At 41.3% G+C, this 21803-nt stretch overlaps 2 protein-coding genes across 3 annotated transcripts in view; one reads left to right on the top strand and one right to left on the bottom strand.

The window, feature by feature from the left end:
• The window catches only part of SENP5 (SUMO specific peptidase 5), a 163242-nt gene that overhangs the window by 70596 nt on the left and 70843 nt on the right, over window positions 1–21803 (bottom strand). The window lies entirely within an intron of this gene.
• AHSG (alpha 2-HS glycoprotein) lies at window positions 14630–21703 on the top strand. Its single transcript, XM_021543821.3, has 7 exons — window positions 14630–14929; window positions 16584–16694; window positions 17847–17931; window positions 18772–18935; window positions 19220–19333; window positions 20159–20239; window positions 21076–21703. The coding sequence occupies exons 1-7, from the start codon at window positions 14726–14728 to the stop codon at window positions 21349–21351; spliced, it is 1035 nt and encodes a 344-aa protein (XP_021399496.2). The 5' UTR covers window positions 14630–14725; the 3' UTR covers window positions 21352–21703.

A 21803-nucleotide genomic window follows, 5' to 3' on the forward strand; every position in this document is an offset into this window, starting at 1 on the left:
GGCCAGCGCTCTCAAACAGCGTGGGCTTGTTCTGGGCAGATCCCCATTCCCAGAAAGGAAACCAAGCTCTGTTTCTTCACTGGACTTGCAGGCAAGACCTCTGCCACAGGCTGAGGTCACAAACTTTTGGTATTACTCCTTCTCCCCTCTCTCTTGCCAGCCAGGCAGTAATTTTTTGAGAAAGAATCCCACAGTAAATATCACCAGGTGCTTCCTTCTGCTAGGGAGAGTCCTAAGGCTTTCTCCACTCATTCTCATTTATGTATAATAGTTTTATATAATTCTCCCTTGGACTTCTCCAGTAAGATCAGGCTCACCTTAAAGTATATATATGCATTATTTATCCCTGCCTGCAGTTAACCCTTTCAAGGCCAGTGTAGAATTTTTGCACGAGGTCCCAAAAATATAATAAAGAGCGAGTTAAAAGAGACTGACCGTGAACTTCTTATTGCATCATAGTGTGATGGTCTGGGTATTTACTAGAGAAAGAAAGTGGCTTGATGTTGACTTAAATGTTGTTCATTAACTTATTTTCCATCTCCCATATTTCAAACTATGCTGAAATACAGTATTTGTTCCTTTGGAGAACATGTTATGTAAACTTCTGATGAAAAGTAAATATTTTCTTTGAAGGAAATGTTTATACCTGATCCAGTCTGAAATATGGAAGCTACTATAAAGGAGCAAAGAAGGTCTCTTTATTCTGACATCATTCAGTTTAGGTAAACAAATATGACAGCCAGTATCACATCAGGAATAGCTTCCAGCCACTGGTTTTAAATCTACTGGGAAACAGATGAATATTTACGGCTGTATCATCCCCTCTTCAATGGCCTATGTACTAATATGGTTATATTTTTGTCTACAAGTTGTGATTAGAAATATTATATTTGAACACATTCGGCATTCTTGTGCCTAAAACATGAATCCACAAGCCTCATACAAAGGCCAGGAAAAACAGAATTCTTATCCTTGTCTGCCAGCAGCTTTGAATAGTCTTGTACGTCCTTCAAGTTAAGGCAGTGCTTGTTGCCTGTTGATCTCCAGATGCTTCACCGAACAGGTAATCATCTTCCCCAGCGTGGTGTCACCCCTGTTCCACATGCACAGAAACTGAAGCTGAAACAGCTGGTGCCTCCAGCCACCGCTGTAATGCCAGTGATAGTCTTGCTTTGTGTCGGTAGTTTGCCTAAATGATCTCCATAGATCCCTTCCAAAATCTTTTGTGATTCGGTGACTCGACTGGTTAGATCATCCACGTTCTCCTCTGGTGGCTGTCCTTTCCTCTGTGAAAAACAGCCACTCGCAGGATCTGTGTTAACCCAACTCCTGGAGTTAATCTGCCAAAGAACCAACCTCACCACAATGAATGATCCGTCTTCAGATGGCAGAACTCCCTGCATCACGGCACTGCATGGCTGGGTGGATGAAGGAGCAATGCCAGAGGAGGGTGAGAGCCTGTGGCCAGGAGCAGGGAATGGCACCTCCCCTTTCCGGGCCAGTTAGCGCCTACATCAGCGACCCCTAACACCAGCCTGGGACAGACGTGGGAGTTGAGCCTGCTCCATTCCCCACCCTGCCCCGTTCCTGACCTGTCACGGTGCCACAGGCGTGGTTGAGCTCCTCTGATGGACACCTGGCAGACTGCCCCGAGACTGCTGCCGTTGGGAGGCATTAGGCATGGATCCTGGCGTTTGGACTGCAGGCACGGAGCCGTGCCTGAAAACAGTTGGCAGGGGCAGTCCCTGAGCATCGTGATTCAAACCTGTTAGTAGCACCAGCTCTTTAATTTTCTGCCAGCATGTTCACCATCTTGCTGAAGGTACAAACCCCTGCATCCAGAATATGCCTGTATGGGACATGCCATTTGTGCTCGTTCTCCACAGCTTTCTGAACACCAAAACTTTTAAGCATTAAGAGAGTTTGGCAGCAGATAAAATGTTCCTAAGCTCATGCAAAGGACCTTCTCTAGTTTCTAGCTACTCTGAAGCGTTTTTTGTTTGTAGGCTTGGGTTCTTCTGCCCCAACAGCTTATCTTCAAAAACATGCTCTTATTTCAGAATCAGTTTCTTTGACCTTTGTTACACAGCAAACTTGAACTTCTGCTCTAAGAAAGCCTGTTCATCTCTTCCTGTCTTCTTCCATAAGCTTCCCCATAGTACTCTGCAAGTCTGTTTAACTCCCTCTTGTTGTATCTTTTGCTCTTGGTATATTTTCCATTCTGTAGTCTATTCAAAGTTGGCTAAACTGGTTTCCCAGCTCTGGTTTTCAAGCTTTCCTTTTGAATATCAATCACACAAAATTCTGAGTATAAACTTCAGTGTTAAGTATCCCACATTGTCCCTAGTCTGAAGGGACAGGCCTGTAATATTTTTTTAAATATCTACAAAACTTTACATGCTGGCTCTTCTACTCTGATTAGTTTCAGTGGAATTTAGTGGGCTTTCCTATTATTTCTTCCTACAATTCCTTTCACAGGCTTTAGTTACTGAGAGGTTTCAATTTGTGGCATCCAAAGTCATAAATATCCAAATATCTCCACTCCAACTCCCTGCTCCACCCAAGATACCAACCAGTTTGGCTCATTGCTCCTGTGGTTTTGCCACGGGCACTGTTGCACCTCCTCCAGTGTCTCTGGTAAATATAAACTGGATGGGGACAGAGTGGAGATAGAAATGGCTATTTAAAAAATTATTCCTGACCCCAAATAAGATCTCTTGTATTCAGTTCCAACTGCAGAAAGAGCCTTTGGACTGGAATAGGGGAATTTACACCTGAATACAGTGCTAATCTGTTGGAACCACGTGTTTCTTCTCACAGAGACATACTTCTTATGGAATTATTACTTTTTCTGGATTTACTAGGGGGCATCTTTGGGGTGAGATACAGTTGATTTCAGAATGCAGAAGAAGCAAAGGGCATATACTACTTACAGAGCAAACTGTCTTTTACTGACAAACACATATTGATCCTAGCAGTGGGATCCAATTGTGACCAAGATATGTAATCCCTATTAGTTTATTACTTAGAGATGCAAGGAAAAAGGGTTTTCCTCCCTCATTATTGTCATAATACAGCAGAGAAATTGTCCATTTCTTACTGACTTAAATTTTCTTTTCAACAAAACTGAATAGAAATTATTTAATCATTCATCCTCTATTTACCTTTCATATCAAAGCAAAGTTAGCATAGGCAGCTTCATGATGCATGTAAAACAAATCCCAACAGAGACTATTCCAGGATTTTAGGGGAAATTATTTGTATCATTATTATTCTACCAAGCTGCCTGCAATTTTCATCTCAAACCCAATAAAATTTCCCCCCAGTATCTGCAATGACTTCCAAAATTATGCAGATGATTATTTTATTAGCATGTACCCAGATGGTAGACTGCCAGGCACAGTTACTGTCATTGCATGTAGCTCTCTGTACTGCAAGAATTACTAGGAAAACAGTGCATTTGGGCACTGGTTATATAAATTAGGACCAAAGCAACAGTTACAAACTCAATTCAAACAAAATCAATAAAAAGTATGTAAATCATCAGACTAGTGACATTAGACATAATGTTAACGCTAATCCTTTCATGTCAGTCTAGCCCAACACTGAGTTGTGGGAAATGTCTAACATAATGCCATTTCTCATTGACTTTATTTAAAGCCAGTTCTACTTAAAGCTGTTCATTACAGCTCTTGCAATTTACTCTATGGATATACCTTAGACCACACCTGAAAGACAAGGATCTAAGAGCAGAGCAGACTACAATAAAAAGGGAAAAAACACACATTCACTTTAAAAAATCATTTTTGTACCATGGCAATCAGATCCCTCTGTGACATTTGCCATGCTAGACTGGTAGTGATGTTTATTCCAATACTGTATTTTGTATAAATGCAATGTTTGTCTCTTCCTACCTCCAAGAGATACAGTTTGTAAAATCATTTTGGATATGAAAAGCACCGTGGGGATGAAGTACCCTGTGTACTGTAAGATCACCGAGTGCATACAAAGCTCCAGAACTGTGTGGCTGCAGAGAATGCTGTGCTGGATCAGCTGCCTGGTATCAGCAGTGGCTGATGAGCTGCCAACAGAGCCTCGGGTGTGTCAGCAGCCATCCTCACCCCGGGGGCTTTTCAATTGCTGAATACTCCCCTCCTCCTCTCCTTGCTTTGATTTCTTCCTCTGGTGTTCATCTCATCTCTGTGGTTCCTCTCAGCAGCTGTGGACTTCATTTCCTGGCACTGACACAACAGTGACCAGCTAGCCTCAGGTATGTTTGCCTTTACCTAGCCCCCAGACTAAGAAGTATTTTATCCTGTCTGGGCCCAAGCACCAAATATGGACTGGAGATTCTTTCCCTCAGTGAATCCTGGACCTACCTCTCCTCTCTGCAGCACATTGTGCAATGCACTCTGCCTTCCTCCACAGAGACATCACTGGGGGATGTGGTAGCAGCAGAAGTCACCTGGCTTCCTCTGTTGGACTGTGACATGTAGATAGAGAACTATGCTTGGGAAACTTCTTCCCAAGTTCTTCAGGAAGAGGCAGAAGGCTACCAGCTTAACCATGTGGGTTAAGGCCTGCCCCAAAAGTGTGAAAGCATAATCCACAAGAGCAGGAGTTAGTACACCAAGGAGACAGCAATCTGAATACACCTTACACAGTTTCAGAAATCTGTTCTCTATCTGTTCAGGCACGGGTGAGAAGATTGTACTGTTGGATCTGGACAAGCTAGAAGCCAAGTGTTATATTAAAATCTGTGTGCCACAGGAGGCTTGTGAACACAGGTCTTTTGTTGAAATATATTATGTATACTATATCTGCAGATTGGGTTTAGCTTTACACCTTGATTCTTCTGGCACAGCTGTTCACATTAGGAAAGTCAAACATGATGACAGATCTGATAGCTGGCACTGTCTGATGCAAACATGGGAAGCAGGAAGCAAGAGAAATCAAAGAAGAAAAATGTGTCTCTCCTTTAATGCACAACAGCAAACACTCTAGCCATATTCTCGCTGAAAGGAATTTGATGTCTCGGTCAGTGCTTTGCCTAATGAGCTACCAACATCAATCTGTCATCATCTGTATTATTTGAAATGGCCTCTGCTGACACAAGGTATATTCATGTACTGGCCCTCCTGGGCACTTGAGAGTTCAAGTCCTGGGCAGTTTATACCACACTGAATGATAATGAAGGGTAACAGAATAATCATTGGCTTCCTTCTCTCAAGGGGAGACAAGAATGTTGTTGCAGGGATCTCCCCCAGCCAAGAATGGCTTTTGATTACAGAGCTGGGAATATGAGTTATTTGTTTCTCTGTGCACAAATAGTATCCAGCAACTCTTTGCAACAGTGCTTTAGCTCTCCAAAGCACATGTAGTGCATCTGTCCATCTGTCCTGGCATTTCCATGGGCCTGCCCCAAGTATCTGACTCTCAAAAGCTTGAAGGGCTGTATCAAAAGCCAAGAAAGAGAGGAACACTGGCAATAGATGAGAATGTCAAGAAAAAAAAAAATCCCCTTTTAGTGCCTGTCTTTACCTGTTCCTATAATACACACATAGCATTACACAATCATCTTTAACACCTTCAGCTGTTCTCAGAAAATTACTGCTTCTGAAATATCTTCTCAGTGAGATTTTAGATTGTAAGGTTTCTAACCAATATCCAGCAGTTGTTTCAAAACCTGAATCTTTAACTTGTGTCATGAGATGGAAGCTTCACACAAATGAAGCAAACAAATAGTCAAGAAACTTAATACAAATTACAACTACTATATTTTTATTGGTCCAAAGTTTGCAAAAGATCTTGTTTCCTTTCAGAAAGTACCTGGGAGTTGCAACACCACAATCCTAGCCAAGCCTTATGCTCCCCTCTTAATGCACACTTAAAACTGCAGTTGAGCTACAGGTGAGCTACATAACAAGACAAATAACAATGTTTGATACCAGTATTACCAACCTTCCTCTTAAGAACTCAAAAATTTCAAAATGTATGAACTAGACCTCACTTCCTCTTCTACAACAAGTAAATATTATATGTTCCCTTTTGTCAGTGAAAGGCTTTCATCCAGCTACCCCAAGGACAGTCTTATTTGCGAGACTTGGGTATGAACTTTGGTTTCTTTGTTCCTCACATATCCCAAAATGAAGGCAAGAGTTAAGGAGGGGCCAGATAAGACTATTTTCAAAGGAATGTTTCATACCAAACTGCTTTTGGTAAGTGAAGAAGATAAGACTGTCCCTAGAGTGGCATTGCCATGTGTGCGCTTAAAGGCAGATTAAGAAGATACCTCTCAAAACAGAAATGTGGTAGATAAATTCACAATTTCAAATGGTTTTCAAACATTTTTCCTTGAGAAATCATAATTTTTTTCAGTGTAAGTGCAGCAATCCATATAATAAAAATGGCTTTAAAAGTCATATAACACTTTACTACAGATAATGTGACAAGGGGCAGCTCTTCAGGCCCTGTGAGAACTCAGAGAGATGATGGCCTCAAGGACAATTTCAGAAGTGGGATTCTTTCTGAAGAGAGTGCAAGAGACATATCTGTCAGTGACAAGGCTGAATGGCTCAAAGAGGTGCTGATGGCAGAATGGTGAGATCCAGGTGAAAGTTGAGCAAGAAGGTCTGGTCTTGGCCAGGGCCTTGCAGATGCAAGGAGAAAATTGAGCTTGATGTTCTTGTGAATGGGGAACCACTTGGAGAAATTATGAAATACAACCTTGCTTAGGCAGTAGAACCAATGGCAGAGAAAGTCATCATATGGAGTTCATCATAATATGAACATACTGAGCTACAGTAACAGATAAAACAGGGATTTCAGATGCATTTGACAGGAAGAAAATTATGCTGTAGACCCAGAGTAGTTGTGTTAGACAAGAGGACCCAAAAGTCCCAAGATCCCCTTCAAGAAACAGACGAATGAAAATAACTAATGGAAAAATTAGAAATTTACTGAGACTAACAATGCTCAACAGAACAGCAGAGGGGAAAATGCCATGGGCATCTCTGTATGGAGATGCCCAATACAGAGCCTACAGAGCCTTGTAGCCCCACCAAAGCAGTTCTATGAGTTCTCTTTGCCTGTTTTATTCATAAATTCATGAATACAAAAGCAGTTTTCTACACTAGCCAGTTACATGTACAATTTCTAACTGGCAACATTTAACATCACTGTTTGGTTCAGAATTTCTGGGCTGAATGTGAACAAAGCTACAGCTCTCTTTCCTCTGACATAACAAAACTTAACAAATTCACAAACATACCGGGGGAAAGTGTTGACATGCACCTCTGCATAGAAATGTGACACTGGATGTTGTTTTTAATCAGCCCATGATGCTCATATCACATCTCTCTCTCTCTGAGACGCTAAGGAGGAGGTCACCTGGGCACGGGTGTGTCTGCTCAGAGAGCCTCGTGTTTATTGCTCTTGACAGCCTGGGGTCCCTGTCTGCTGTGAATCCGAGGCTGTGTAAATTAAGCAAGGAAAACTGTAAGTGTAGTTACTTTGTTGTCATAAAAGTCACCCGTACTTTATGTCTAACATGCAAAATTTCAACTCCTTAAGCGGGAATGTCTATATAAATTCTTTCAAACTGCACTGACTTAGAAAGACCCACTTCCCCTGTTGCAAATGTGTTATTAATATATTGCCTCCATGCTATTAAATTAAAATGTCCCCCTCATGTTTCCGATTTTACTTCCAGATTTTTAGCCATGTGGCTGGAAGGCAGCAGAGATTGAATTAAATGGGTGATTTAGGGACATGTAGCAGTAAAAAAAAACAACCAAAACCCCATAGGACTTCATCATCTGCCCCACTAAAAATAAATAACTTAAATTTTTTAAGACTCTCTTGCTTGTCAGAATTATGTAAACCTCACTGGGATATTGATTGAGTTTGTCATGCCCCTGAAGGAGTGCTCCAAGGTGAGGAAGGATATCAGTTTGCCATCCTCCCACCTGCCATTCCCTAGCCCTGTCTGGAACAGTGTGCACCCTCCTGTCACTCATGCCAATGAGCCTCCACATGGAAACGCATGCACTGTTTTCAAAACAGTACCCCAGCATAAGTAGGGAACAATTTCATGTTCTCAGACTGCCACAGCATAAGAATTCATAAGAATCAATGTGCAGTTTTTTTCTACAAAACTCAGTGGAAAGAGCACTTACCTACAGTACCAAGAGTGAACTTTGTTTCTCACATCAAAAATATGTCATTGCAGCTGAACATGTAGGAATCCAGAGAGCACAGCAGGCTTCCCTAACACTTGCTACTAAATTTCAGGGTTTAACTCAGCAAGGGAAGATAGCATGTGGAGTTTTCATGTGGAGTTCTCCATCAAAGAGACTAATAGCATCATAGAACATGACAGCACCCAGACAAATTGTGCACTTATACCTTTAAAGATTCCTGTAAGTAGAAGGAATTAATGTGGCATGTTTCAATTTGCGTTTTTAAACTGGAGCCATGTGTCTGTGGACACCCTGGTAATGCCAGGACAGTCACTGGCTCTCCCAGGGAGTCGAGCTGAAATTCCCTTGCTGTTTGTGGAGATGGGGAGAGGTCAGTGTGGCTGTGGGGCGTTTGTTTGCTCAGAGTGAAATACCTTGTTTCTGCTTCTGATCCACTGTTTGTTCCTGTGGTTCAGCCCTGCAGTCTCTTCCCAGGTATCCTGCTCTGTTTGTTCTAGGTTCTGGTATGAAGCAATGATCAGGGGAACACCCAAATAAGTTGGAAGAACAAACTATAGCATAAGAACTTAAAGCCAAACCCCCCAAATCCTTCCGCAGCTGCTAATCTCTGATTTCACAGTTGCCACCTATCCATCTCCAACACAGCTTTCCCACACCCATCAAATTGCACAGGAATGATATTGAGAGAACCATGACATCCCTGCAGGGCTGAAGCAAAAATATCCCACTGTTTAGAGTTGCATGGCAACATAAATAACTTTGACCTCGATAAAAGGGTGAAAAAGTATAACAAATTTAGGAAGGGGGGTGTCTCCCATACCAGGTCAGTGTAACACAGCATAAGTCAATCAGGGGCTTGAAAACACTCAACTCATAAAACTGCTCTTGTTACTGATGGCAACATCAAAACATAGAGCAGGAAAAATGCGGAAATGGGGAGAAAAATTTAAATCAATCAAAAACTTCACTAAGACAAAACATATTATATAATCTTCCCACTGGGAAGAGAAGGAGAATAGACTTTCATGTAACAAGTGCTAGTTTTGTCAGTTGATGTACTTCTGGAAGGCACTCAAGTATTTCAGTGGCATAGACAATAGAAAAGCAAAATGAACAAGAGAGAAGGGAACAGAAACAGACTTGGTTAGCTTTGTCTAGGAGAGCTGGTCAAAAATTTAAATTTCTATTTCAGTAAAAATTTCAAAATTCTTGACAATGTTTTATTCTCTTTCAAAGGAAAAGAAAAATAAAAGCAACAAAAGCAAGTTTTTTAAAAGAAAATCTAACCAGTGAAAAATGTCTCTGAAATAATAAATACTAAATCTGGAAGACTGAATTTCAATCCTCTCAATCCTCCTATATTTCTGATAAGTCCAGGAAATAGTCTTATCTAAGGTTTTACTGACTGGCATCTGGTTTTCCTGACTCTTGGATTCCTCTAATGTTTTGAATACATCGTTCTACCCAGTGATACTAAATATTTTTACAAAATTCTATGAGTTATCTCAGATCACAGAATTAAAGGGAAAATAGTTATTTTCATCCTACAGTTAAAAGAAAACAAAGATTAACTGATTGAGATCAGCAAAGCTTACTGAAAAGGAATCTCTAGCTGGACATCCAGGACTAAAAGTTCCCAGATTAAATGCCATGTCTGCACACTTTATATCTCACAGTAAGAAATTTCTCAACTGCAAATAGCACAGCAAATTAGAGCATGTGGTGAGCCTTCCTTCTATTAAAGATTCTAATATTTAATAAAAATAAATTAATTTACATATAATATTCTACTATTAAAACCTGGTAAAACTGTTCAGACTTCACAGTTTGTCTTCAGCCTGAAATTTCTCTTATAGGGACAATGGGGGACTTGGACTGAAGTGATTCTGAGCCAATTTACATCTGCTGAAGATTTGCCCAGGTAGTGGAAAGGGGCCAATAAGACTATGCAAATCAATTAGTCTAATTTGTCTTGAGGTTTTTCTCAGACCTCTATGGGGTTTCACACACTTTATTTTTAAATGCTGATTATACTGTCATTTAAGGGAGCAATATGCTGCCTTGACAAGACTGGTGACTTTAACTTTCTGACATTTTCCCTGCAGACATTTTTGCCTTCGCGTGCAGGTTCTGGGTAGGTGATGGCTATATAGAAGACAGCCCTGATGTTCCAATATCTTGTGAACTCGATGATCCAAAAGTAATGTACTTAATCAAGTGTAAAGCAAAAGGTGATTAAGTTTTGCAGTACTGTACAACGCCTGACTGCTCAGAAATGCATCTTTTGATGTGGTACAGAGAATTGGACCAGTTCTGTCTGCTTTACCAAAAAATGTCGGTTTAGTAATCTGAAAAGAGAGCCTCAGAAATCCCCACAAGTTTTTAACTTTGATGTGAAGCTTTAAAAAGATGATATTTATCTGTTTGCTTGGTTAATTTGCTTGAATTTTAAGCTCAGGAAGGTGTCAATTTGACATCCAGGAAAGTGGCTCTTTGCTTTTTTTCCAAACGAGTTTGAGCAGGGGCAGCAAATTTCCAATCATCACTAGCTGTTCCAAGCATCCAACCCAAAAAAAAAAAAGAGAGAAAGCAAAAAAAGAAAGAAAACCATCAACTCACCTTTCCATTGTGGTTTATATGAATTATTAAGAACTGAGATTCAGTGGAGCCTCAATTTTTGAGCATAGAATCAATACTGTATTTTATATAACAAGGGCAGTAAACCCAGCTCGTTCTGCTTCCATCACAGTGAAGCCTTGTCAAGTCTCTCAGGCAACCTAATTCACCAGGGCCAAAGTCTCACACCACTGATGTGAAAGGTGGATTGAGGTGGGTTGAAAACTGGCTGAAGAGCTGGACCCAGAGGTGCTGATCGTGGCACAAAGTCGAGATGGAGGCCAGTCAGCTGCAGTACCCCACAGGGGCAATACTGGGGTCCAGTCCTGTTAAACACCAGCAGTGATCTGGATCATGAGCAACACTGGGGGAAGCGACTGGTAAGCCACAGGGTCATGCTGTCATTGAAGGGACCATGGCAGACTGCAGAACTGGCTGGCAGGAACCTCACAAAGTTCAGTCAGAAGTCTGCAATCCTGCCCCAGGGGAGCACAGGTAGGAAAACATGCTGGAAAACACCATCTAGCTGGAAAGCAGCTTGGCAGAAAAGGAGCTGGCAGGCACCGAGCTGAGCAAATTATATTCTCATGCTGCACAGTACCCTGAGCTGCATTGGGCAAAGCACTGCCAGCAGCTTTAGGGAGGTGATCCTTCCCCTGTATTCAGCAGTGGTGAGGTCACACCTGGTTTCTGTGTCCAGTTCTGGGCTCCTTAATATAGGAGAGACAGAGACATCCTGGAGACAGTGTGGCAAAAGGCCATAAAGGTACTTAAAGTACTAGAGCATCTCCTGTGAGGAAAGGCTGAGAGAGCTGGGACTACCTAGCACAGAGAGGAGAAGCTTGGAAGGGCCTGATGGATATGAATAGCAAAAGAGAGGGTGCAAAGGGATGGAACAAGTCTCTTGTCAGTGGTATCCTGTGACAGGACCAGGGGCAACGAGCACAGACTGAAATAGAAGGTTCTGTCTGAACATCAGGAAACACACCTTACTGTGAGGGTGACCAAGCATGGGCACAGGTTGCCCAGAGGGGCTGTGGAGTCTTCTCTCTTGGAGATAATCAAAAGCCACCTGGACATGGTTGTGGGCAGCTGTTTCAAGGTGGCCCTCCCTACTTGTGCAGTGAGGTTGCACAGGGAGACCCCCAGATGTCCTTTCCAAAGACAACCATTCTGTGATCCTGGAATTCTGTGAAAGGCTTGATCACTTCAGTGGGGTTCACATGTCACCTTCTGTGCAGGAGACCATGGGATTCTGGTCACTTTCTCGTGCTGTAAGAACTATTTGCAGCCACTACTGAAAATACAGGACAATGTGTTACTATATCTCAGGCATGAAAAAGAGAGAACAGATCTGCCCTGAGTTCAGTGAGAAGTTATCTCTGCAATTATTGCCTTTTCAGTGAGGGTGCTGTGAAAAGGACACTTGTGATAGGCCACTGGCCTGCAGGGAACTGACACCAGCAATCCCACCTCTAGAGGGAATAATTAGGCAGATGTGTGGCAGTCTGTACCCAAAAGGTGAAAGGCTCCTTTGTCATATTACCTGTACCCAAACTACCTGATTGTATTTTTAAACTCCTTTCCCAAACATAAAAACCAAACATAAATTTCCTCACACATATCACAAGTCACCCTGAACCTGCTAGCTGCCAACATTCCACATTGCACTGAGCATTAATAATCATGTGGGCACATTTCTCATCCTCTGTATGCCCACAAAGAAAGTTCACACAGTCACCAAGAGGAGAAGGGCTTGAGTAAGCCTATAGAGAAACTAAGGAGAAGTACAGCAGGCTTCAAAGTATTTCCTTTTTGTCCTGCTTGGTAAATGGAATACAGAATGTGACTGACAATGAAGAGGGAAGAAAGAAGATAATAAATCCTGTTTGCTATTTGAGGTTTTAAGTTGTTCTTTGAAACCGGAACCTGAAGTTGACTGAACTGGGTTATATATTACATTTAGGAATATGCAGAGCTTGACTGCAGAAATGTTATACATCCTACAGCATTTGCAATTCTAAGTAGAAAACATGTAACCTAAGAAGCTGAGGAATGACCACACAAAATTTCTAAATAATATTTTAAATCCTTCACTGGGATAATTATATGTCACTCAGGTTAAAAACTATTTCAATCTGCACCTTGTGGAAGTTCACCTCAATGTTTCAGACCAAAAAATGGAAAAGGGGAATGAAAATATTTACAGGTTAGAAACTTAATTGTGCATTAACAGTAAGGAGTAAAATACTATCTTTCTAAATAAATTTGCTGTGATTCAAAAGATGCCCACAAGGAACACTTAAAGTGTGTTTTTGGGACACCAAACCTTCATTCGTTAATTGTTGCAGACCAAAGTCAGGAAAGCAAATTATCATCCACACAACAGAAAAAATGCCAAGAAACCTCTGCTTCAAGTCATGGAAAATAAACAAATCAGGCTCGGACCAACTTTTTATTGTGTGAGAGAGAAAAAGTCTTTATTTTCCCCATGAATCTCTTCAATTTTCAAATCCTAGCATCCAAAACTGAAGCAAATAATCCAATCTTTTTAGTCTCTTCCCATTCTCCTTCTTTATCCATAACCTGTCCTACTGAATAATTTCTATTTATAGTGTTTCCTGTACTCACAGATTCTAGGAGAGAGAGGTATGACTCAAGACTACTTCTTTTCCCAAAACTTTTAGCCTCTCTCACAATATTGTATAAGCTGAGGAGAAATACTTATTATCTAAAGTAAAAAAACCCCAACTTCTAACTATGCCAAAGTCCTTCTATTAATCTCAAATCTGCAGCTAGTTCCTCAGCTCTTAAAATGACAGCAGAGGTTCAGATGTGTTAAAGCCAAAAGGGACCTTGACTGTTCTGCAGCCTGATCACTGCCCTAGCCTGGATGGTAGGAAGCTACTCTGAAACCCCTGCAGGAAAACCATTTCTATTGGTCGAGCCAGCCTGCCTAGCTAGAATCTATCTAGCCAAAGTCATCTCACCTTAAATGAAAGATTGTAAATGCTGGACACATCATACATGCTTTATTTTGCTACATAGATTATTTTTTTATCCCGTTACTCTTTTGTAAATATGTACACCGTGAATGTAAATATAAGATTGAATCCAGCATTCCAAAGCATTTAAGCAGCTAATTTTCCTCTATATCCTCCTTAAAACACTTTGTGCTCTTTAGGATCATCTGCCAAATCCTCAAATCTGTACAACATATTCCAGAAACATTCCTACAAGATGCCTGCTTTGCAAAATAAAACTCCAAGAACTATTGGACATGTTCAGATTATTCAGAGAAAGAAAGCTGATGCAAAGGATTTAGGAACTATGCCTCATTTCTTATTCCAAATAAATTCAGTAGAAAAAGTTGCTATTCAATTACATTTGCTGTTCAATGTGATCCTTGAAACTACTTAAAATTCCATTTTGTAAATTATCATGCTACTGATCTCACAATTTCGATTGGTGTCTGGTGAGATTTGGGCCCCAACAGAATGTGTCCTGTTTACAAGAAAGCTTAATTAGCACTAGCATCTCTACACATTTAACAGAAGGGATCACATTCCTCTTCCATGGACAGTATTTTGTTGGTAGAAGTGTCTAAAAATTGTGTTACATTTTTGCTGACACTTTCTTCTTAAGTTGCTTTAGCAGACTTCGCAATATCCTACCTGATAAAGTTTACTTTGGCCAAAATTAATCAGTCAGCTTGATGTCCTAACATTTACTTTTCTCTTTTGTTGTTTGCAATGCTTCTTGGAACTGGGACAAATATCAGGCGTGTGCTCATGTAAATCTGAGGTATGTACTATATAAATGAGGCCCCAGCTCTTGCTACCTAGCTACCATCTGAGCTGTATTCTTAGATCTTTATTTCTGAAAGGGATCCGTTTTCCTCAGGTGCCATGAAGGCACTAGTAGCTTTAATACTGCTTGTTCAGCTTCCAATTCACAAAGCTGTACCAGCAGCTCCCCCTGCTCCCTTGGGCTGTGATGACCCAGAATCTGAAGCAGCAGCTGAAGTTGCTGTGAATTATATTAATGGTCAGAGTCATCATGGATACAAGTTTGCCTTAAACAGAATCGAGGATATCCGCGTGGTACCCCAGGTAAGTGAGCAGCTTGCAGGCAGAACACTGTGTTCACCTGGGGATGCTTGGAAATCACCAAGGGCCTGCAAAGGCTGTCCTCACATGGGGAAATCAGCAGGGCTCTGTTGATTTAAATGGGGCAAGGACACCTGGTAGCAGTGGAGAATCCAGGTCACTGGAATGTATCTCTCAAAGAGCGGAACAGAGGGGGAAAGAGAAATGTTCAGGCATTTTTGTACTATGCTAGAAAGGGCTCGATTTACAAATGCAGCACATTCACTAGGGCAGATCATTCCAGGTGCTGATTCGTGAGCCCAGTAGCTAATCTAGAGAAAAACTGAGGATAATCTTTGAGATGCAGGTAATTACTTATTGGCTAAACACATACTGTCGCTGTGGGACACGTGAAAGCACAACGCGGACCACCTGCTGCTTGCAAGGTAAAAAAGGGACGTTTATTATCTGAGTCTGTCTTTTATACCTTCCCAAGGGTGACATTGGATTGGAGAGTGAATGGGCCACCTCTCCAAAGACATTGGACAAACCACCAGTACATCAAGTGCTCTCCACCCCCATAAAAGAATGTAAACAATATGTTGTTTACAGAAATTGTGTGGGAAAGTTCTCCAAAGGAATGTAAACTCAGAAGGCTTTAGGAAGTCTTAAGAATCAGGGTGACACACATACCTATCAAAACTCCATGCTATTTGTGATTTTTGTAGTAGGCATTATTTTTACCTAATGTCCCATTGAGCTGCCAAGGAGTCTAAATGGAAATAACAGTGGCTTTTCCCCCCTAAGATCTATTGCCATTATTGTAGGCATCTAGAAAGGCCATAAAAAGGCCATGAATACAATATATGTGCCAATTCAGAACCTTTGATTCTCTTAAAACATGGAAAATAGTCCCATGAGTGAAAACATGTCCCATGAGTAAAACATGACATGAGTGATAGACATGAATGAAACTCCATGGCTGTTTTGTACTTGTTATGAAAGATAAGATAACAAAAGATAAGTTTAGAAAAGACTACAGCAGACATAAATGAGATTAGAGGTGTGTCCAGAGTTACCCATACAAAAACACTGGTAATGGTGCTTTGCTCATAGTAATGCTTTTACACTAAAATTATTTAATTGGTTTCAATGGAATCACTCATGACTCAAACATCAGAATCCATCTTGGACTTAGGGAACCCAAGGAACTGTGTCCTCTGTTACAGATGCAAAGGAACTGATGCAATTCAGTGTAATTCCAATGGGCTATGCAAGACAGGGCAATGTTCACTGGTGTTTGTTTGGTATCTAGTTATAGAAACATGAAGTTTTTCATTAAAAAAAAAAAAAGCTGTTGACTTTTTAAAACTACCCAACAAAATAAAGTTAACTTAAAAGAACTGAGTCACTACATACAAGATTGACTTTCCCAAATGTATGAGTCTGTTCCTTATTAGCTGGAATAAACTCAGTGTGATTATCTTGACTTACTCCAGATTTGGAGTCCTGTTTTTTTTATGAAGTTAAAAGTAAATACCTTTTCATTTACTCTGGTGTATACCTGGAGCTACCCATGATAGTCAGCAACAGAGGAAGTGCAGCCCCAGGGAAGAAATCTGGTGATGTTTTGTGAAGAAATTACATCAATTTCAATGGTTTATTTTTCTTCTTTCAGGGGCCAAATAATGACATCATATTTCTTGAACTTGACTTACTGGAGACCACGTGCCCTATTCTCAGCCCTACACCTCTTGCAAATTGTACAGTGAGGAGCTTTGCAGAACATGTGAGTACCTGAACACTACCAGCTGGGTCTAAAGCTGCATATTCAATATGTTGATGCCAGAGGCCAGGCTATCACCAGATTCCCAAGCAAATGTCATATCCCTGTAACAGCCTTTAACCACCCAACCACTTGAAACCTCCTTGCTGACTTCACTGCCTTCATGTCATGAAGGACTTCACTCCTGGATTTCTTTCATGTCCTGTTATCTGAACAGGACAGATCTCTGCCAACATAACATCCCACACACAGTCCACGAATGCTGTGGGGCCTTCTTTAGGGGCTCCAGATTCAGTCCCTTTGCTCAGCCCAGATGTCACTGCCTCATTGCAAACCACAGACAGGGCAGGCTGTCAATGTGTCCAAAAATACCCTCCCCTTGGCTAGATGTGGGTTGTTACCTGGTGCAGTTTCACCAAACCATCTCTTCCTAGTTAGAACTGCAGATGAGCTATTCCCTTCAGATAGGGCTCTGCCTTTGAAGTAGTGCTCAGCTGGAATTTACTGGCCTCTGATATTTTGTTCTTATGCAAGTGTGATCCAGCTGTGAGACGCTTTCCCTGACCAAAGCAGTGGAAATGTTGTCTGAGCCTGCTGTTTCTAGAACGGGGCCCAATTCACAGAGCTCACTAAATATGAATCATGGTCAACCCCTGTATTCATCAGGGCTCAGATTCTATTTTCCATCGGGGGGGAGGTAACTCTAACTGTTCCCTCTTCCCAGTGACTCCAGCTTTGCCTTTGACATCTCCTCCCCTGCTGGATCATGTTGCTCACAGAAGGCAGCACACTCTGCTGTTACCATGGCCACTGACCAGCTGAGATTAGTGAGAACGTTATCAAACAGCTCTGTGGAAGGTCTTAATTCATAAGTATTAATATTCTTTGCTCTATATGAGAGACAAACCTGTACTAAATGTCCACAATCTTTCTACCCTGGTACTTTTGATACTTTTGAGATCCAGATTTGGATCCAGATTTTATAGCTCTGATCTGCCTTTTACAAAATCACAGACATTAGGACATGCCTAGCAGTGCCTTTGCCATCAGACTGATGTTGCCAGGAATGGTCAGCTAGGATCTGTTCTTTTGAATTTAGTGGCCCTTTATCAGAAAATCCAACAATGTAACCCTTTGATTTTTTTGTCTCTCTAGGCAGTTGAGGGTGACTGTGATGTTAAACTGCAGAGGGTGGATGGGACATTATCTGTACTCGCTAGCAAATGCCACTCACATGCAGGTAAGGGCTTTGTTCTGTAGGTTTGAATCTAGAGGCTGGATTATTTTTATAGCAGTGGTTACAGTTCAGTAACTTTTCTGATTCTAAACTGCTGGGTATAAATATGGCATAAAAGACAACAGTTAATTGGTTTTCTAAATCTAGCCCCCTTTTCTGGTTTCATCCCTTTACAAACCCACTGTTCCTCTTTGCTCCTCTTTACTGCGACAACTAAGATACTGTAAGACTAACTGGGGAGCAAGTCCCAGATTTGAGTCTTTTCAATCATCAGTTTAACCTTAAGAATTTGATTCCTTGTTGGTCTGAGTTTACTTGTGCTTGTTGGTCATCAGAGTGTCACTGGCAGATGTAGCTTCTTTACTAAATCCAGCATTTTCAATACTGCCATGGGAAAGCAGAATGTCTATTCTGCCTGCTCAGTGTGAGATCTCTTAGCTCTGTACGAGATGTCTTCAGTACTGCTGTCAAAACTGATGACTGAAATAACACACACAAACACAACTCCAATAAGGTAAAATATTTTCATTTTTCTACCATTCCTTGTGTGAGCTGAAGCACCTTTTCACTGGTGTCATAGAGAGGTTTCCAGAAAGAAAATTTTCTAAAAATGGGTAAGAACACATAAAATGTGCTACCGAAGTCCACAGCACTTTTCTTTACAGAAAGATCTGAATGGGCAAGTTGTGTGATGCACTGCCATCTATAGCCTGCACTGGAAAAATTCCTGCCACTTTAATTTAGGACAGGCTTTTAAACAGTGCTTTGTATTACTGAATAGGCCTATAATGCCTTTCTAAACAATTTACAATCTGATCAAAACATGATCTATTCCTCCTGCAGACTCCAGTGAAGACATTCGCAAAGTCTGCCCTGACTGTCCACTGCTGGCAAGTTTGAACAACACAGAGGTGTTAGAAACGGTGTCAGCGGCACTCAATGACTACAACAGCAAAACCACTGATTCTTACCTCAGACTCCTCGAGATTGGAAGAGCCAAAATACAGGTAATTTCTACAGTTATGTCTAGCCTTTCACGTAAACATAATACTTCATCTACAGTAACTGTGCGCTGCTACCTAGTTATGTTTGCAAACAGACACAATTTGCTTGCTTTAATTCGCCCTCCTGATCTGCTTTTAATTTCCCAACTATTATGTGTCATTTTAGCCACAGGATTCCCTTTCACTCCAGTGGGAGATGAAGCCACAACATTTGCCTTTTATCTTTTCTCAGCAGCTCTGCAGTTTCTGAGTGCAAAGTCAATCAAACATTTTTCCTGTTTTATCAGTATCACCCAGGACACGTTGTTGTTACTGAGTTTGCTGTGGGTGCCACGAACTGCTCTGCAGAAGAAGCTAAAGCCAACGTGGGGGCTTGTCAGCTGCTGCCCGAGGATCAGTCTGTGAGTATGGCAGCACATCAGCCCCAGCCTCCCCAGCTCTGAGCTACAAAAGCAGCCTCATGCTGGGATGTGCATTCGCTGGAGCAGGAATAAACCCCTGTGGGGATCAAAGTGCAAGAGATGTGTACCATCATGATATGTTTTTCAATATATCATTCTTAAAGCTATATCACACCTTTCTCTTTTCTCTGAGGTATTTGGACTGAATTCTCATGGATTTGAATACATTTGAAAAAAGCTTGAGGATCAGAGACAGAATATTTTTAATGGATAGACTATATATTATTGTTTATTCTTAAAATGAGCACCTGAGAAAATCAGGCTTTTTGTATTGGACAGTACACTGTCACATTAAAAAAAAAAAGCAGACCATTTCTCCCTCTTACAATATCAGTGCACTCAGTTCTGATATATATGCTCTTGAGAGTTATACTGTATACTTTTTATGTCAAAATTCTTCTATTTCTGATGGGACTGAGTCCTAAGCAGTTTTAGGGGGTGGGAGCTCTTTATCTAGATTCTTATATATTCTTTCCTTCCCTCATATCCAGACATACAAAGGATCATACTATAGAAGAACACAGGAGTTTCCCTTATTTGCTGCTTAGGCATTTAAAGAGGTTTTTTTTTGGGGGTTTTTTTTGTTTGTTTTTTTGTTTTTTTGGGGTTTTTTTTGAGCCCAGCAGGCTAAAAACCAAGCACTTTGCTGCTCAGATAAAACACAAGAAAAAGTTGCCATTTCTAAATGTGCTGAAATTAAAAATTCTGATCCAGCTTCCCTCTATCTTCTAACTATTTTCTCTTAACTATGTTCTATTTTGCCAGAATTTTGGTTTCTGCACAGCAGTGATGGTAAAACGTCCCTCACAAGACCTTCAGGTGGACTGCCAGTTGTATGGACATCAGGTACCAGCTCCAGATATTCCCTTGCTTTCCTGGGCATTCTAGCCTACTGGTACTGTTACATGGCATCATCTTGAGTTTACTTCTCTCATTGTAGACTGCATTGGCCACCTGTGATAACTTAACTTTGTATCCTAAAAGCCAAGGCAAGGTAGCTGCTGAGTATCCCATGGATTTCTGTGCTGGGAATTAAGCCATGTCTGCCATCCATGCTTGACACAATTTGCCCTCTTGACCATCTGAGAGATTCACATGTCTGTCAGGGCAAAGGGAACCAAACTCTGCTCAGTTAAAGGGAAGGGGCAGAAAAATGTAAAACAAAAATCAGCATTGCGAGGCTGGAGGCTTTTAGTGCTTAGACATGACTGAATTCAGGGACCTTGTCCTGCACTGCTGTAGCAAGGGGAGGGAAATGTGCACCTGACCTGAGTACTCTCAGGTATTTTAGCCTACATTTGGTCTCAGGAGGACTAGGTGGTGGTTGAACACTTCCTATGGACAACAGGTCTTGGTAGCTCAACAGTAATTAATTAAAAGGTATGGGAAAAAGAGAATGAGACAGCTGGTCTTGAATGTTTCATCAGCTGTGCAGGTGGCTCTGAAATATCATATAGCACAGAATTTGGTCCTAATGATTCATTGGCTATAAAAAATGTGTTCCTGGGTTCTTGTGCATGGGTTCCAATGCAAATCAGACTTCTGTGATAGTCAGGAACATTTGAACCTGGGTTGCAGGCCTATAGCTATTTAGGAGCAGGGTACTTAGTAAGGTATCAATTACCTGTATGTGAAAAGCCCCAGGTCCCTGAAAACAAACATGACCTGTTTTTATTTTCCAGCCTGGAGTTACCTACGCTCATCCAGGTCAAGACACATCAGCAGGACTGGCACCCAGTGCTGTAGGTGTCACAAACCATAATCTTGGGCTTTTCCACAATAACCCCGTTGCATCCGAATCCAGCTCTTCAGAAATTTTGCGTTCCGCGCTCGCAGCAAAATCAGTAACAAAGAGAGCAATTGCAGTGGCTGCTCAGCATGACAAAGTACCTCGCCCAGTTGGCTTTGTGCCTCTTCCTCCTCCCTGCCCTGGGAAGATTCGCCATTTCGATATCTAGGCTGTGTTTCAGATATGCAGTGCAGCCAAACTGAGGGATCAGTGCAACAGCAACACACAGACCACAATATCGACTACAAATGGGTGAGAACGCTTGACTCTGAGCCTGAATGAGTTTTACTCTCCAGAGAGCAGAGCCATGGCCAGAGTCTTGTAAAGGCCTGCTCCAAAATATAGATGATTACAATATATAGCCGTAGTTTACTTTACATAGAGGGCTTCTCTAGTTAAAATACAGAAAATATTGTTTCAGTGAAACTGTTGTAAGAGCTGTACAACAGTTGTAGCTTTGTGACAGAAGAACCACCTGAAAGGTTAGTTCACAATAAAATGTTCAAAGCTTTGCTACCTTCTATCTGTATATATATTCATTTAGTTGTCAAGTATCTCCTTCACAGCATTATGAGTCATATTCTGGGCTTGATTTCAAAAACACTAAGCTCCTGCACTTCT

This window comes from Lonchura striata, chromosome 9 (assembly GCF_050655825.1).
Source record: "Lonchura striata isolate lonStrDom1 chromosome 9, ASM5065582v1, whole genome shotgun sequence".
In the NCBI taxonomy this organism is placed as follows: domain Eukaryota; kingdom Metazoa; phylum Chordata; class Aves; order Passeriformes; family Estrildidae; genus Lonchura; species Lonchura striata.

What these genes read in the sequence shown, in the direction of transcription:
- AHSG (XM_021543821.3), top strand. Translation starts at nt 14,726, where the DNA reads ATGAAGGCACTAGTAGCTTTAATACTGCTTGTTCAGCTTCCAATTCAC. An exon ending in ATATCCGCGTGGTACCCCAG is followed by an intron (nt 14,930 to 16,583) that starts GTAAGTGAGCAG and finishes TTCTTCTTTCAG; the next exon opens with GGGCCAAATAATGACATCAT. An exon ending in GCCAGTTGTATGGACATCAG is followed by an intron (nt 20,240 to 21,075) that starts GTACCAGCTCCA and finishes TTTATTTTCCAG; the next exon opens with CCTGGAGTTACCTACGCTCA.